This window comes from Mastigoproctus giganteus, chromosome 6 (assembly GCF_048544385.1).
Source record: "Mastigoproctus giganteus isolate SK-2022 chromosome 6, ASM4854438v1, whole genome shotgun sequence".
Classification (NCBI taxonomy): Eukaryota; Metazoa; Arthropoda; class Arachnida; order Uropygi; family Thelyphonidae; genus Mastigoproctus; species Mastigoproctus giganteus.
This window is the reverse complement of record NC_143580.1, coordinates 234,656,787-234,675,362: the sequence shown is the minus strand read 5'-3', so window position 1 is coordinate 234,675,362 and position 18,576 is coordinate 234,656,787. Positions and strand designations below refer to the sequence as shown.

General features: G+C 38.8%; 1 protein-coding gene across 3 annotated transcripts in view; it reads right to left on the bottom strand.

Moving 5' to 3' along the window:
- Positions 1-18,576, bottom strand: part of pcx (pecanex) — a 743,348-nt gene that overhangs the window by 508,934 nt on the left and 215,838 nt on the right. For all 3 annotated transcript variants that reach the window (XR_016547122.1, XM_090376780.1, XM_090376781.1), the window contains one exon: positions 8,767-8,832. Coding sequence is in view for 2 of the 3 variants with exons in the window: in XM_090376780.1 (XP_090232906.1) it covers positions 8,767-8,832 (66 nt within the window). In the remaining variant the exon portion in view is untranslated. The remainder of the gene's footprint in view (positions 1-8,766; positions 8,833-18,576) is intronic.

The window sequence follows — 18,576 nt, the reverse complement described above, 5'->3', positions numbered from 1 at the left end:
AGAGGAAAAATCCCATCAGCACTGAGCATGGTCAAACCATTCAAGGCTTTAAATACTTCAATCAGATTACTCCGCAGGTGCCTAGTCTCCAGACACCGTAATTTGCAAAACTTAAGACTTGCTTCGTAAGAGCAACTGTTTCTTCCATTCGATAAACTTGTTGCCCTTCTCTGTACTCATTCCAACAGCTCTACATCCTTCTTAAAATGAAGCCTCCAGACCTGTATACAGGACCCACGGTGTGGCCTGACCATTGCCTTATTAAAGAGAATAATCACCTCCTTAACCCTGCTAGAAAAATTCCTGTATATCATTGACAAGACACCATGAGCTACTCATGCAAACCGTCTTCACTGCTCACAAAACTTCATATCTGCTTGCACAATTACCACCAGCTCCTTTTCACTCTTTACCACTGTCAGTGTAGTATCACACAATTGATAAGTTACCTTGGTGTTACTGCTTCTCTGCTTCTCATATGCAGTATTTCACTTTGTCAATGTTAAAAACTTCTCAGCCCATCTGCCAACTTTTCTAGATCCTGTTGCAGCAGCGTACTGTCATTAGTGTCATTAACAACGCTGATGTCCTTCGCTGCAAACTTGGACATTAAGCCTCATATACCATCATCAATATCATTAATGAATACTAAAAACAACAATGGACCCAACACTGAACCTTGGAGGATTTCACTAATAACATTAGTCCATGAAAAGCAGTGTTCATTGATTACCACTCTCTGTCTTCTCCCACTCATATTGTTTGGCATTACAAGAATGCAAAATGGGATAACCTGTGAGATTTCTTTTCTTCTTTTCCTTGGTTTGGTTACTGTTTTTTAAAATTTCTATGTTTGCTCGTCTTGTGTCAGTGAAATTATTCTTGTAGGAATGGAATCCTTTATTCCCCATTCCACTTTAAAATCTCATCCTTTATCTAAAGTTTGGTTTTCCAATAAATGTGATAAGAGAAGAACTTTGCATTGATTTGGTTTGTTTACAATTCTTCAGTTTAATTTTTTGCCTACATCAAAGCTCGCAACAATTGTAAAGCACTTATTAATCAGTCCAAACTAGATTTTGAACAGGCTAAGATTACAAAACTTGCTACTTGCCCTAATGGTAACCAAGCCTTCTGGTCTCTTGCCGAAGCTATTGGCTACAACTTTTGCCCATCTCTGCTCACACCTCTGTCAAAACCAGATGGTTCTGTTGTCGCTTCAGCCAAGGATAAAGCTGACCTACTAGCATCCCATTTTTCTTCCAACTCGAGTTTAATGATCTTGGTAAAACACCTCCCACCATTTCCAAAACGCTCCATTCAATGACTCATGTTGTTAATGTTCACAACTCGTCAAAATCCATCAAAAGGATTTTGACAAATCTTGATGCAAAGAAAGCTCCAGGTCCTGATGGTATTTCTCCACTTCTTCTCAGAACCTGTGCTCCTGAACTTACTCCTGTTCTTTGCCGCCTTTTTTCATTTTCTTATTCCAAAGGTGTTTTTCCTTCTGCTTGGAAATTTGTTCCTATCCAGCCAGTTCCTAAAATGGGCGAAAAATTCCTCCCATCCAATTATCGTCCCATTGCAATTACTTCTACTCTTTCTAAAGTACTGGATAAATCAATTAACCACGAACTCTTAAACTACTTAGAAACCTTCTGTCTGATCGATGATTGCCAGTATGGATTCCGTCAGTGTCAATCCACTGGTGAAGTTCTGGCTTATGTTACTCATTTATGGACAAATTCAATGGAAAAGTTTGGTGAAACACAAACAGTTGCTCTTGACATCTCAAAAGGCTTTTGATCATGTTTGCCATAAAGGTCTTCTAAACAAGCTTCCATCTTATGATTTACCAACTGTTTTTTGTAATTGGTTATCCAGTTGTCTCTCTGATCACTCACTGAGGGTAATGGCAGATGGCTCTCACTCTTCTAACTTCTCCACTAATGCTGGTGTCCTCCAAGGTTCAGTTCTTTCCCCCACTCTTTTCCTCTTGTATATTAATGACCTTCTTCCATTGACTGAAAATCCTATCCATAGTTTTGCCGATGATAGCACATTGCATTCCACTTTCCATTTTGAGAAATTTGTCCTTCTCAATCAGCTTCAACTTCTCATAAAATCTGCTAACAATTCCTTAAATGCCGATCTCCAGGTAATTCTCCAGAGGGGCAGAGATAACTTAGTTGATTTCAATTCTTCTAAAACTCAGTCTTGTCTTATATCTCGCAAAAAAGGATTCTTTTGCTCCTATGCTTATCTTTGGTGATATTCCGATTTCTAGACAAAATGATATGTCTCTTTTTGGGATTACTCTGACTTCTAAGCTCTCTTGGCAGATATATTGTTCCCACATCTGGGGGGGTGCCCCCATAACCTCTCTCAGGCTTGTAGATTCCATTCAGAAGAGTGCAGTTAGGTTAATTAATGACTCCTCTTTAAAAGAATCTCTCCACTCGCTGTCTCGTACACGTACTGTTTTTGCTGCATGCCTTTTCTACAGATACTTCCATGGGAACTGTTCTTCTGAATTGGCTTTTATAATTCCCGCTCTCTCTTTCAAAACAATCCGAACACCTGCCACCACCAGCCAACATCCATTTACTGTCCAACTTCAAAATCACAAAACCAACTTTTCATCTTCCTCGTTTATTCATTCAACTGCCGTTTTCTGGAACAATCTTCCTTCATACGTATTTCCTGAAAATTACAGTCTACAGAAGTTCAAGTCTAATGTCATCAAATATCTTCTTTCATCTTCTCAACCTCCAACCCAAGTTCTAATACCTATAGTACTTAGTACTATAGGTATTAGAACCTATAGTACTAAGTACTATAGGTTCTAATACCTCTAGTGTTTGGGGTTTTCATAAAAAAAAAAAAAAAAAAGAAAGAAAGAAAGAAAAAAGTTTATCTGATGTCCATTTAGGCCTAAATCTTGAACAATATTTCTCAGTTGGTATGAAAAGCCTAGTAACTTCCAAGATTAGTTCTTTGAATGCTTCCCATTTTGAATTTGCTGTTGGCATCATCAGTTGGTCCCACTGTATAGAATTTAAATACTGTCTCAGGCCACCGTAGTCACCTTCACGAAAGCAAAAACCCTTCCCTTTACCCCTGTTGGTAGTTACCTCTTTGAGTAAATCCCACTTCAGCACACTGTGATTACTGCCACCAAGTGGTGAGCATTACAAATCAGTACTGATAATCAGATCAGATATTACTCCCTCCAGTTGCCTCCCAAACATGCTGGTATAAAAAAACAATCATCCAATAAATCCACAAAATCATTGCTAGTGTGTGAGTGACCAACCTACAAATTCCAGTCAATCTCTGGGAAATTATAATCCCACATTATAAGAAACTTTGATCTACTGGCCCACTCTATTTCTCTGCACAACTGCTCATTATACTCATCACATTCATTAGGCCTATAACACGCACCTACTCTCATATTTCCTTTCCCAGTGCTTATGTCACACCAAACAGACTCAACATTGCATTGTCTACCAACATCAATTGGATGCACTTCCATGGATTTTATGTGTTTCTTAACTAACAGTAACCCCTCCTCCCTTACTGTCCTGTCTATCCTTTCTGTACAGTTTGTACTCCCCAAATTCCAATTCTTCACTGCTTATGTCTGTGTGACACATCTCTGATATCCCAACAATATCTGCCTTTGATGTCTTGACTAGTACTTCAAGCTCATCAAATTTATAAACTATACTCCTAGCACTGGTATACATGCACCTGTTTCTACTCTTAGTTACCCTAACAGAGTCCATGTATTCACTTGTTCCACTATGACTCCCAGGCGCCTCCGTAGCCAGGTGGGAAGGAGCAGCAGTGCGTAGCACATGCTTCTTGATTAGACCGGGGTTCAAACCCGTGACCACCAAATACGGAGGATGCGGAAAGGTCACGGAATGACCACCGCATATCCCGGAGCAATATGGCCTTAGTTGCTAATGCTCCTAAATAACAACAACTGAAGTAAGACTATGACGCCCAGCAGTTCTGGAAATTCCCATTGCCTTGCTTTCCAGGCTGCTGCTCAATTGCATTTTAACAGAAGCAGTGCAAGAATCACTTTCACTTCTGCCAGTGGCTACTGTTAATCTATTAGTCTATGTATCTCCCCAAGCTAGCAGTTTTCCGACCCACCTAACTCTGCCTCGATAGCATCAGCAAATATTCTTGCACCCTTTCTATTTAAGTGTATCCCATCCCTGTAGAAGCAGTCTCTCCTGTTAACAAGCACAGACCGGGCTGAGAAAAATTCTATCCCTTGAGCCATACACAGTCTCTCCAGGGCCGAATTGATCAACAAGGCTCTCATCATATACTCCCTCCTATCATGTCTGGGCAGAATTGCAGACACTTTCAAATTCAACCCTAACTCATGGCTTTTTTCAACCTTGACCTGTACTTGTTAAGTAATTTCGCCTGTCTCCTACTCAATGCACACACTAAGCTTCATGTGTGATTGCATTAAAACAATCTCTTCCTTCATTTACAATTTCGATATTGCTAATTTCATGCTTCTCTGCTTTATCACAGTTTTTTCTCATCAAGAACAGTCTTGCCTGTAAATAAAAAAAAAAAAAAAGTAAAGTGCAGCCATTAACAACCCACTTCAGGATGGAAGCCTTCACAACAATTCATGCTGAGGGAAACAGACCATACTCTGCCACGCTGGTCCAATGCGGGTTGGGAGATCAACCGTATTCAGCAGTCAGGGGCTTGAACCCCAGTCTACTCAAAGAGCGTGTGCTACTGCACTCCTGCTCCTGACCACTCGGCTACGTAAATATCAATGCAAAATACCTGTTAAATTTAATTGATGACGTCAGCTTTGTTATCTAAAACTTTTGCATGCAAGTGCCCGATTTAATTCATTCTTTTCTTCATCTTTTTCTTCTTTGTATTAACACATGCAAAATATTCCATGCCTCATTCTCTGCTGTCCTAGCCAGTGATTTCTCATGAACAGCCTTTCATCCCTAACTTTTGCTGTGGAAACTATTGTGGATAAACTTGTAGGTAATTAGATGCTACACTTTTCATACACAATAATTATTCCATGCTATCATTTTCTGTTCTATTAAACAGGTTAGCTCATTATTCATCCATCTCACCATCCTCCTCCTCATCTATGTATGCATTCATAGTTTCTGTGACTATTGCTTTAAAGGTATTCCATAATTATACTGTATCATCCTTTGTGTTAATCCACCCTCCCACTGATAGTGAACATGCAGCACCATAAGCTATTATAGTTACTTCTAAAAGTAAAGCCCACTTTTCTGCTATTAGCAACTGCCACTTCTCTCCCTATCAACCAATTTTGATATCTGTGATCACTCTCTGCTAATAATTCCTGTACTGCTAGTGCTATGATGTCATCAGGCTTGTGAGTAATGATCAGGTCTAGAATATTCTTTCTGCTAGTACCTTCCCTACCATGCTGATGCAAATAACAAAATCATCTATCTAGATTCTACAAGAAGTAGCTATTGCTGAACTGGTTCTGCAGGAAATAGCTATTGTTGTACTGGTTCTGCAGGAAGTAGCTATTGTTGAAAAAGCTATTGTTAGGGAAACAATAAATATATTATGCAAGAAGTAGAGGCAGACTAGGTACGTGTGCCATGGAAAAAAGTTAATCAAACTGTAAAATAGTTATCTTTAACATATCATTACAAAAATTGTCCATAATAGTACTATGATATTAAGCATAGGTAAATGTTACAGCTAAATTTGAAAGAATAATAGGAGGGAGTACATGGTAAGAGCATTTTCAATCAATTTTGTTTGGGAGAAGTTGCACAAGGCACATTGAGCAGAATTTTTCTAGACATGGTCTGCAGTTCTTAACAGACGACTGGACAGGAATTGGGTATACTACACTTAAATAGAAGAGGGTGGAAGAATATTTGTTGATACTATCTAGGTAGAGTCAGGTGGTATAAGAAGCTGGGGAGATACAGATTAATCTAATTTAGGGAAATACAGATTAATAGTTTCGCAGCAGCCATAAACAGAAAAGAAATAATGGGAGGAAGATTCAAGGGCCTCATGACAGGCAATCATACAAGTGTTAGCATTACTAAGAACACAAATGGCACACATGCTTACTTGTACACTAAGGGTAGAGACACTAAATAAATTTCATGAACTTGAAGATGTGGTTAAGTCACTGTATGAAGAAATTACAAGAATATCAGCAATGCCCACTGGAATGGGCAGTGCTGATATTCTTCTCCTTTTCCTCTTCTCCCGTCTATTTGAAGATAGACAGGAGAAGAGGAAAAATGGGACGTTATGCTCCTGGTTAAGAAAAATATAGATTCTAAAACAGTACACCCATATGACATTGGCATTCAGTGTAACATAAAAGTTAGTTGGGTATGAAATAAACCTGTGAAAACAAAAATGAGAGTAGGAATACAGCACAGATCAAGGTTTCGAAATTGTAGGGAAAGTATAGAAAAACAATCTCACTAATCCATGTACAAAGCATATTTTATTTCAAGCTTTTGTAATTAAATGTATTATAAGTACATATTAATTTATAAAAGTATAACATATCTCATAAGTAAATGTATCTCATAACTAAATTAGGTCAAATCTATTGATTTGTGCTTGTTCTGGAAGATGAAATTGCACATGCAATTTATTAAATATTTTAAGGGAAGTGTGTGAAATTTAAACATCTTCGATCCGCAGCACTTTCCCCTGAATCTAAATTTGATCTAATAATTGGGGCTAACAGTTTGCTTAACTCCTTAGATACCTCCCTTGTAAGCTTCAGCCAACCCTATTTTTTAGTACTTAATTAGCTTATGTTGAAGCGTCTGGTCCACTTTTTGTAAGTTCACCTTCAGTACAACTCTTTTCTCTGAAATTTCATTAGGAAGTTTATGTGATTTTGACGGATGGGTCATGATGGCAAAGGTGAAGTGTTTCAATGGCAGAAGATGGTAATTGTGTAATGAATATTACTGGATAATAGAATTCCAGATATTAGGTCAGGAAGGTCAAGAAATTCAAAGGTTGACTGGATAGTTACCTCACATGGGACTATGCAGCTGAAGTTTGAATTTTCCCAATCTGTCAGCCTCAACCTCTGTGGAGCTAACTCATTCCAATAATTAACAACTTGCTGACTAAAAAAAAAATTCCACAATCAGTCTAAATGTGTTTTTTCATAATTTAAATATATGGCCTCTAGTTCTGGGGTCATTTTTAATAGCAAAAAGTTTGCCTTCATCATTTTACTATCCCCTCTCAGAGTCTTACAGACTTCAATTAGGTCCCCACTTAACCTGACCGAGGTCTGTAAAGTATCGATAACCAATCTCCGTGACCCAGATTGTTGAATCTTTCCTCATATGAGTGCCCTTTTGCAGATCTCACCAAGCAGGTTTTCTGTTTTTGGACCATTTAATGTTACATTTTTATTGGAAAAATAATGCAATTCTTTGCTGCCATCAACTTAGGTGTACAGCCTGGCTCATTCCACTTGGAATGTGTAACCTTATCGAGTGTTGCAGCATTATTAATAGGCTTTGAGGGTAGCAAAAATTAACTGAAGTAGCTTATCTCTCATTCCACCTTGCATGTGACAGTTTCATATACCATGTTTTTAATTTGAATCCCCAATGAATCGCAACCCAAGTGGATGAGAGTCAATAAATACAGTGGTCAATTTAATGCACTATCATGGCCAATCCATCAGCCAGGGAACTGGTCATTCAAATACTGCATGAGGTTCACAGTGAAATATAGAGGTGCCCCAACATTCTTGTAATACAACCTGAATCATTTCTGCAGAGGAATTTTTCTCTAAGAGAATTTGGCACAAATGTCACCTATCACACATTGCAAGATGTACATTCCAAGCAGCCGGTCACCAAGGGCACCACACCACACATTTACAGGAAATGCATTTGGAAGCTATTTCCACTATTCTGTGTGTATTATTGTGTTAATAAACTGGTGGTATTGCTTATTCCACTTTAAGTAAAATGTTACCATGTTTCACAACATCAAGAAAAATGTAGTCATGAAATTGGGAGTTTGCATTAGTGCATCTTGTTCAACAGCAAAATTCCAAATACCTGTATTCACGGATTCAAGATGCTGAAATTGCCGGATATAATACAATCTTTCACTGTTCAATTCTCCATAGTTTCAAGTATGGAACACTGCTGTGGACAGAAATTCTTGGATTTCAGGAACTGTGGCACATCTTTTTAAGAATGTTTTCCTCCACACTCACATCCTGTCATAAAATATGTTCAGTTATTAACAATGCAGTTGGCTATTTCTTTCTCAGAAAGTTGGTGAATATTGATAAACACTGATCTGAAATTCTTCATTGTGGAAATTGTCACAGATGATATTCCTCAACTAAAGCAGGGATGTTGTCATTACGAAACCCATACATAAAATGCATATCCACATATTCTTCACTGGAAAATTAAAAGCTCACAATTACTTCTGTTACAATACAGAATGACCTTGCTGCAATGTTTGCTAGTTCCCCATGCTTTTAATGGTGTACAGAGCTGTATCAACATACACATGCATCCTGAACAAATACGCATATGTTACATCTCAAATGCCTATAGCCAGCGTAAATAGATCTATGTTGGCATAATATTTTTTGTTAAAAATGACGTCAGAAACCTGCAGAAAATATTACATAAAGTCATGGGACACCTTGTATAATATAATATAAATAAAACTTACCTTTGGCAGGACTACTATCTCCTACTGCTGATGTGAGCTCATTTTCTTGTTCTGGGGGCATTTTTCCTACAAAGTTAAATTGGCAAAAATTCAAAACAAATCAGCCTACATTATCGTAACAATTGTGACAAACAAAACATCAAAGTTACAATATCAATATACAGGTAGCCCTCATTTTTGTGCCGTTCCGATTTGCGCCGGTCACTAATCACAAGGCCATTTTTATTATTTATTTATTTATTTTTGCAATTTTTTTTATAAATTGAAAGTTTAAAATCATCAGACAAAATTTATTGGCATCATATTGTACTATGTATCATGACTTTTCAAGTGATCAAGGACAATCTGAGCCAAACGGTGATTAGTGCATCCGTATCATAGCCAATCAGAGATGAGAAAGCTTCCCACCCTCAAAGTAGCCACTTGTGGATGTGGGCGGTAAAGGTCCATGCAGTGAAGCATTCAGTTGTTGTTTATGCCATTCATCATGTTGGAAATTTACTATGCTAACATTTTTTATTAATTGTACTATTAATAAATTAAATAATAATTAATAATAGTGACAGCAGTGTGCAGTTTTTGCCAATCATGTTATAAAGTTTTTAATTTAATAGAATAAAGAGACGCCTTGTCTGGTAAAAGAAGTTCAATGAATCCTAGTGCAAATGAAAGCTTGAAAAAGGTACATCGATCTATCATATTGGAAAATAAGATGAAGGTTATTCAGAGGATGGAAGCTGGTGAAAGCCACTCTAATGTGTGTAGGGCTATCAACATGCCTCCATCGATTATTACCAAATTATGAAGAATGATGATAAAATAAAACAATCAATGCAAAGTGCTACCAGAGTAAGTGCTACACAAGTTAGTTACACCAGAAGTAAGCCTTTAGAAAGAATGGAGCTATTGCTGACACTTTGATCAATGATATGAACCAAAAAAACATTCTTTTTATTAAAAGTTTTTAAATTTTATTATAAAATCAAAGGGTTAGGTTCCATGCACCATAATTAAAATTTTTGGTGCCTGGAAGTTAATCCTGTGAATTCCCATTGACTCCATAATATAAAAGGTTCCATTTGCACATGTCCCCAAGAACCTAACCCTGGCACGTGCGCACGCGTGTGTGTGTGTGTGTGTAAGTTAGTTGATTGAGAGGACCAGAATAGGAAATGAGCTACCAAACAAGAATTGGAGCTACAGAAAACACAGAAGGATATAAGAAAAATAAAAAGTATTTAATGCTGAAGCACTTATGATTCAACATCTTCATCAAGAGTTAAGAATCAAAATCATAAGAGAGACAGCAAAAAGTACGCCATCTGTTTCTGACATGAAATATAAGTAAGCAGTTGGTAATATCGGCAAAGCAATTTGAATTTGGCAGTGACAGGAGTTAGGCCTAATGACAGAGATAAGCATGGGAGAGATTTACACATATTTCATGGCTGACCCAACAGAGGTAAAATGCAGAGAAAAAAGTTAATATCAAAAGGGAAAGTGGAAATCAAGTATACCTTACTGAATCCATAGTGGTATGCAGTTAGAGGAAACTATCAGAACTATAGATGTGTGAAGCCAAAAAAGGTTATTTTGAAGCTCTGCAAATAAATTTACAGTTGCCGTATGACATGACGACCCGTGCGTTGAAATTCGGAGACAGTAAAATTAAATAATTGCAGTTTCTGATCTTGGCAACCCTATACGTCTAATGGTATAGGGCCTGTGTGATGTGATTTATGTGATTTTATTGCTTCAGCGGGCTGATGTTTTAGTTTATGTCTGTCACCATCTGTTGCAGTAATTTGCATTACATTCAAAATGTAGAAATTTTCACGGCTGTTGTATACAGGGCCCTCTGAAGAGATTGGATAGAACGGTCATTGGTGTTCATTCCTTGCTGTGGCTGTGTTTGTCTTATATATATTTTCTTTTGGGGTTGGTTTCTGCGTGTTTAATAATATTCTGTACCATAGATTCAGGCATTCTGACATCTTGTCCTATTTCAGATTTGCTATGACCATGTTCATGTCATTCAATCACATCAAATTTTTGCTCTAATCTAATAACGAGCCTCTTTTTTTTTTTTTTTTTGCACTCGTAGTGTTTTTATCCAGGACAGCAGAGGAACACTTACTAGCTGCCTAATCTTTGGCCTGAATAAGAGAAAGCATCCAAAGAAAGGTGCAGAACAGACAAACAATACAGAAAGTAAAAAGTGGGTGGGGGGGTGACAGAAAGACAAAGTAACCCCTAAGTAAGTGAGAAGCAGGAATCTGTAATAGGTGAACAGACCCAAAGGAGCATAGGGTTGGAATAATCCATATTTGGCCAGCCAGAAATAAAGATAAGCAGTGAAGAAGACGGCTGCTGCGGCAAGGAAGCAGGATCCCACATCAGGATAAATCAAGTTGTAGCCTCTGCCGAGTGCAGAAAATCTGCAGAAAGGAAAGCATTCCATCTGTAAGGAAGAGTTCACCATATTGGTAAGCTAACAGGATCCAAACATCAGGAGCAAGAAAATCCAAATTACACCACTACCAGAGCAGAATCCCAGGATGAGTAGGACAATGGAGGTACATCAACCAATCTAAACTAGATGAAACTTGCAAATGAGTCAGCAAGGTAGAGGGAAAAGCAGTTATGCCCTTTCACAGGTAGCTTCCACAGCAGCATAATCTGCCATCAGCTGTTCCCACACAGAAACCAAGTCAACAGATCATCATCATAACCCATTCTCAATCCACTGCAAGATGAAAGCCTCTGCAGCAACTGCAGCAGTGCAGAAGTTAGAAGACAGTCATCTACCATTACCCTCAGTGAGTGGCCAGAGAGAAAACTAAATAACCAATTACAAAAAATAGTTAATAAAACCATAAGATGGAAGCTTGTTCAGAAGACTTTTATGGAAAAATGATCAATGGCCTTTGAAATGTCAAGAGTAACTGCTTGTGTTTCACCACAATTTTTCCATTAAATTTGTCCATAAATGGGTTACATAAACCAGAATACCACTGTTGGATTGACACAGATGGAATTCATACTGGCGATTGCTGATCAGACGGAAAGATTCTAGGTAGTTTAAGAATTGGCGATTAATTGATTTCTCCATTACTTTAGAAACAGGAGAAGTAATTGCAAGGGGACGATAACTGGATGGGAGGGATTTCTCACCCTTTTTAGGAACTGGCTGAGTATGAGCAAATTTCCAAGCAGAAGGAAAAACACCTTTGAAATAAGAAAGTGAAAAAAGCAGCAAAGAACAGGAGTAAGTTCAGGAGCACAGGTTTTGAGAACAAGTGGAGAAATACCATCAGGACTTGGAGCTTTCTTAGCATCAAGATTCGTCAAAATCCTTCTGACATCCTTTTGTCGGAAGACCGCAGGAGGCATTGAATGCAGTGTGTTGGGAATGGTGGGAGGTGTTTTACCAAGTTCATTAATACATGAGAAGGAAGAAAAATGGGAGGCTAGCAGGTTGGCTTTATCCTTGGCTGAATTGATTTCTCCATTACTTTAGAAACAGTAGAAGTAATTGCAATGGGACGATAATTGGATGGGAGAGATTTGTCACCCATTTTAGGAACTGGCTGAGTATGAGCAAATTTCCAAGCAGAAGGAAAAACACCTTTGAAATAAGAAAGTGAAAAACCAGCAAAGAACAGGAGTAAGTTCAGGAGCACAGGTTTTGAGAACAAGTGGAGAAATACCATCAGGACTTTCTTAGCATCAAGATTCGTCAAAATCCTTCTGACATCCTTTTGTTGGAAGACCACATTGGAAGCATTGAATGGAGCATGTTGGGAGTGGCGGGAGGTGTTTTACCAAGATCATTAATACATGAGAAGGAAGAAAAATGGGAGGCTAGCAGGTTGGCTTTATCTTTAGGTGAATTGAAAATAGAACTGTCTGGTCTAGACAGAGGTGGGCAAAAGCTTTGGCAAGAGACCAGAATGCTTGGCTACCATTAGGGCAAGAAGCAAGTTTTATACTCTTAGCCAGTTCAAATCTAGTTTGGACTGATTAATAACTGCTGTACAATTGTTGAGAGCTTTGGTGTAGGCAGAAAATGAAACTGCAGAATTGGAAACAAGACAATTACGATGTGTTACACTCTTCTCTTGAACAACTTTAGCACATTAATTGGAAAACCAAAGTTTAGATAAAGGACGAGATTTTAAAGTGGAGTGTGGAATAAAGGATTCCATTCCTACAAGAATAATTTCACTGACACAATCTGAGCAAATACTGACTTCAGAAGTTTTGAAACAGTAATCTGACCAAGGAAATGAATTCATACAGGTCATCACATTTTGCATTCTTGTAATGCCAAACAACATGAGGCTGGGAATAGCCATGAGATAAAGAGACAATCACCAAGTAGTGATCTGAGGTGCTTAAAAAGGACCCCTCACTTTGACCATGTACTTAGAAGGGTTGTTTGTGAGAAAAACATCAAGCGTATTGGCTGTATAGTTAGAATTTTCTGGTATTCTTGTATTTAAATGAACAATCTGTGTGAAGTCATTAGTAATTGCAAATGCCTCAGCATCTCGACCAGCTGAGTCAGTGTGACTAGAAAACAGAAGCCAGCTGGAGTTGTGAACATTAAAATCACCAAGGAAAATTACCTCACTGTTAGGAAAGTTGGACTGGAAAAAGTCAAGTTGCAAAGAGAGGAAGTTAGAGAGTTCCAAGTGATTAGTGGAGTTGGAAGAACGGTAGAGAAATCAGATGAATTTGACACAATGAGGTAGAGAGATTTTAAGATCGAAAGAAGATCGAAAAGAGGAGATTCCAAATTACCAAGACTCTCAGGGATTATCGGAATGGACATATGCACAATACCACCTTTGAGGCAAAAGGAATCATAAAACGAATAATCTGGGCAACTGAAATGAGCGATGGTTGAATCAACTGATAACTAAGATTCTGTCAGAAAAAGTACATGGGGTTTGGCAGACTGTAAGTGGAAATACACTGTAAGTGGAAATAAGTGGAAATAAGTGGATTAGAACTGAGACTATGTATATTTGTTAAATGAACTAGGAAGCATTTGGGAGGTTTAGATGTTTTCACAGATAAGCTTGCTCTATTAGTTTGACAATTAATGGTGTGTTCAACATTAAGAAAAAGTGGGGCTTGGGTCATGCTGTATGAAGTAATGAAATTTTTGGCTATGGTGTACACATGGTAAGAGTAAACTCAGATCCTTGATATAACATGGCTTCAACAATGTCCCCCCCCCACGCATACACTACTCGAACTCCCTCCAGTCACTATCTGGCAGAGTAGAGGTAGCAAGATTATATGCTAGCTGATCTGGAACCCTCCTAGAGATTTATCAATAGGTTTGTCCCGGTATACTAACTAGCTGCCAGCCTGCGAACACCATATTAGAGCTGTACCCTCGAAATGTAAGGAAGTTTGGCTCTCGCCATGGTGATTATCATAACCTCAAAAAACATCAATACTGCATGATGGAAGAGATGGGGAAGGGTTGACCGGAACTCAGCTCTGAGGATTAAACATGGGTTCCACCACTTCAAATCTCCAATAAGCAACGTGGTGGTATTGCATCAGTTGATGACAGCCATCTACCACCTAGAATGCTATCCATCCAAAATTTATTCTTAACTTCCAACCATTTATCATTATTACAGCTAATAATGATTGATTCTTGACTATTTTTTTCCTTTTTTTGATTTTTTTCCCTATAGGTTTCTTGGGTTTTATCACTTTCAGAATGTTGCTGTATTCCTTGTCGATATCCTGGCCCTAAAAGGTCAGCAGAAGCTTAAACTAAGTTCCAGTACATACCGCAATTTCTCTCTTCTGCAATCTTGAAGATTGCAGAAGAGAGAAATAGCAGTATGTACTGGAACTTAGTTTCTTCTATATGAAATGTGCATCTTACCATTCTATGATTACTTCCAACATTCATCTTGTTCAAGATGGTAACATCATTCACCTTCTGTTAGTGAGGGTGCAGTAAATTTTATTAGTCATTAATCCAATTAGGCTCTTCCGTGTCCACCCTTTTCTTGAAGAAAGTGTTCATTACTGACATTCCTTAAGATTCTGCAAATTCCACATCTTTCACCAACTCCAAAATTTCCTATAGTTTTCGTTTCTGTACTGATGGTTTCTTTTTTTTTTTTTTTTTTTTTTTTTTTTGGTAGTTGTTGGCGCATCGGCTTCTGTGGCCATAGTGCACCTCCCAAGGTTTCTGCAGTACTTTGATCCAAGCCCGAGGCGGGATTCGAACCCGCGACCTTTGGGTTGTGATGGTTTCTGTGATGATGATTGAAGTAGTCAGCTCTCAGGGAGCTAACTGCTGCAATCACTGGGGCTGTTATTACTGGTTGAGATATGTGCCATAAAGCCCTTGACACATGCCAGTAGTCTGTAAATGAAATGAGGTCATGATCAGGATGAAACATGTCTGGTCCTGGAAATACCATAGGTTTCACTACAATTGTGCAGAGATTAAGTTCAGTAATAAGTCTAATTACCATAACTTGTAGCTGAGGTCATAGTCAGAAAGTAACATGCTCAACTGGTGAGCAACTGGTGAAGTGGAAGTGATTTTTTGTTTTTTTTGTTTTTTTTTTGGCTGATGCTGCATAAGCTTGCTTTCTTGAATCAAATGCTAATGCAAGGTCCTTGAGGTTGTCAAAGACATTCTCTCAGATATGCCAGACAAGCTGTACTTGCTACCTGGGAGTCTAAAACGCTGATGGAACTGATATTCGGGTGACACTCAAGTCAAGTGGAACTAATTTCGGCAAAGCCCGGACAGTCTGTGACAGCCAAATCCTCTGCTTGCACCTTCACGATGGTAGGATTGTTAATAATCCAGGGTATAACCTCCATGCACAAGTACATGGTGGGTGACCACCCAGGTGTGAACCAACGTAAGCAGGGGTCGAGGTGTGGCGCCCACACCACATAGAGGAATGCCGGCCCTCTATGTTACCAAGCAGTACTAGGTGGTAGATGACTCATCAAATGGTGAAATAACACCACTTTGCTTATTGGAGGCTTGAAGTGGTGGAACCCATGTTTAGTCTCTAGAGCTAAGTTCCAGTCAACCCTTCCCCATCTCTTTCATCATGCAGTATGATTGATGGCTTTTGAAATTATGATGAACGTCGTGGCGAGATCCAATATTCCTTACATTTTGAGGGTACAGCTCTAAAACGGTGTTCGCAGGCCGGCCGCTAGTTAGTACACTGGACCGAACCTATTAGTAACTCTCTAGGAGGCTTCCGGATCAGATAGTGTATGATCTTGCTACCTCTACTCTGCCAGATAGTGACTGGAGGGAGTCCGAGTAGTGTGTATGTGGGGAGCATTATCGAGGCCACGTTATGTCAAGGATCTGGGTATATTCTTACCACGTCTACGCCATATCAAAAAATTTCATTACTTCATACAGCATGTCCCACCCACTTTTTCTTACTATTGTATACACCATGAATTGTCAAACTAATAGAGCAAGCTTATCTGCGAAAAGATCTAAACCTCCCAAGCACTTCCTGATTCGTTTCCCAAATATACATGGTCTCAATTCTAATCTCAAAGTTGTCCATTTCCATTTGCAGTCTGCCAAACACCATGCACTTTTTCTGACAGAATCTCAGTTATCAGTTGATTCAACTACTGCTCATCTCAGATGCCCAAATTATTCGCTGTATGATTCCTTTCGCCTCAAACGTGGTACTTGTGCATATGTCCGTTCTGATATTCCCTGTCAGAGACTTGGCAATTTGGAATCTCCTCTCTTTGATCTTCTCTGGCTTAAAATCTCTCTACCTCATTGTGTCAAATTCATCTGTTGTCTCTACCATTCTCCCAACTCCACTAATCACTTGGAGCTCTTTGAATTCCTTCAGTCCAACTTTCCTAACAGTGAGGTAATTTTCCTTGGTGATTTTAATGTTCACAACTCCAGCTGGCTTCCGTTTTCTAGTCACACCGACCCAGCAGGTCGAGATGCTGAGGCTTTTGCAATTACTAATGACCTAGCACAGATTGTTCATTTACCTACAAGAATACCGGACAATCCTAATCATACAGCCAATACGCTTGACTTTTTCTCACAAACAACCCTTCTAAGTACACGCTTGAAGTGGGAGGTCCTTTAGGCACTTCAGATCACAACTTTGTGATTGTCTCTTCTCCAATTCAACCTTTATCACATGGCTATTCCCAACCTCGTGTTGTTTGGCATTACAAGAATGCAAAATGGGATGACCTGCGAGACTTCTCTTCTTCTTTTCGTTGGTCGGATTACTATTTCAAAACTTATAATGTCAAAGTTTGCTCAGATCGTGTCATTGAAATTATTATTGCAGGAATGGAATCCTTTATCTCACACTCCACTTTAAAATCTCGTCCTTTGTCTAAACCTTGGTTTTCCAATAAATGTGATAAGGCTGTTCAAGAGAAGAATGTTGCATATCGTAATTGGCTTCTTTATAATTCTTCAGTTTCATTTTCTGCCTACACCAAAGCTCGCAACAATTGTAAAGCAGTTATTAATCAGTCCAAACTAGAGTTTGAACAGGATAAGAGTAGAAAACTTGCTTCTTGCCCTAATGGTAGCTGAGCATTCTGGTCTCTTGCCAAAGCTATTGGCAGCAACATTTGCCCATCTAAGCTCCCACCTCTGTCCAAACCAGATGGTTCTGTTGTCACTTCAGCCTAGGATAAAGTTGACCTGCTAGCATCCCATTTTTCTTCCAGCTCATGTATTAATGATCTTGGTAAAACACCTCCCACCATTCCCAACACGCTCCATTCAATGCCTCCTGTGGTCTTCTGTCAAAAGGATATCAGAAGGATTTTGATGAATCTTGATGCTAAGAAAGCTCCAGGTCTTGATGGTATTTCTCAACTTGTTCTCAAAACCTGTGCTCCTGAACTTACTCCTATTCTTTGCCACCTTTTTTCACTTTCTTATTCCAAACGTGTTTTTCCCTCTGCTTGGAAATTTGCTCATATCCAACCAGTTCCTAAAAAGGGTAACAAATCCCTCCCATCCAATTATCGTCTCATTGCAATTACTTCTACTCTTTCTAAAGTAATGGAGAAATCAATTAACCGCCAACTCTTAAACCACCGAGAAACCTTCCGTCTGACCAACGATCGTCAGTATGGATTCCGTCAGTGTCGATCCACTGGTGATATTCTGGCTTATGTTACCCATACCCATTTATGGACTAATTCAATGAAAAGGTTCGGTGAAACACAAGTAGTTGCTCTTGACATCTAAAAGGCTTTTGATCGTATTTGGCATAAAGGTCTTCTAAACAAGCTTCCACCTTATGGTTTGCCAATTTTTAGTAATTGGTTATCCAGTTTTCTCTCTGATCGCTCACTGAGGGTGATGGTAGATGGCTCTCTGTCTTCTAACTTCTCCACTAATGCTGGTGTCCGCCAAGGTTCAATTCTTTCCCCCACTCTTTTCCTCTTGTATATTAATGACCGTCTTCTATTGACTGGAAAAGCTATCCATAGTGTTGCTGATAATAGCATGTTGCATTCCAGTTTCCACCTTGCCCTGCTCAATCAGCTTCAACTTCTCGAATATCTGCTACCAGTTCCTTAAATGCCGATCTTCAGGTAATTCTCCAGTGGGGCAAAGACAACTTAGTTGATTTCAATACTTCTAAAACTCAGTCTTGTCTTATATCTCGCAAAAAGGATTCTTCTGCTCCTATGCTTATCTTTAGTGACACTCCGATTTCTAGGCAAAATGATATATCTCAGGGGATTATCCTGACTTCTAATCTCTCTCTCTCT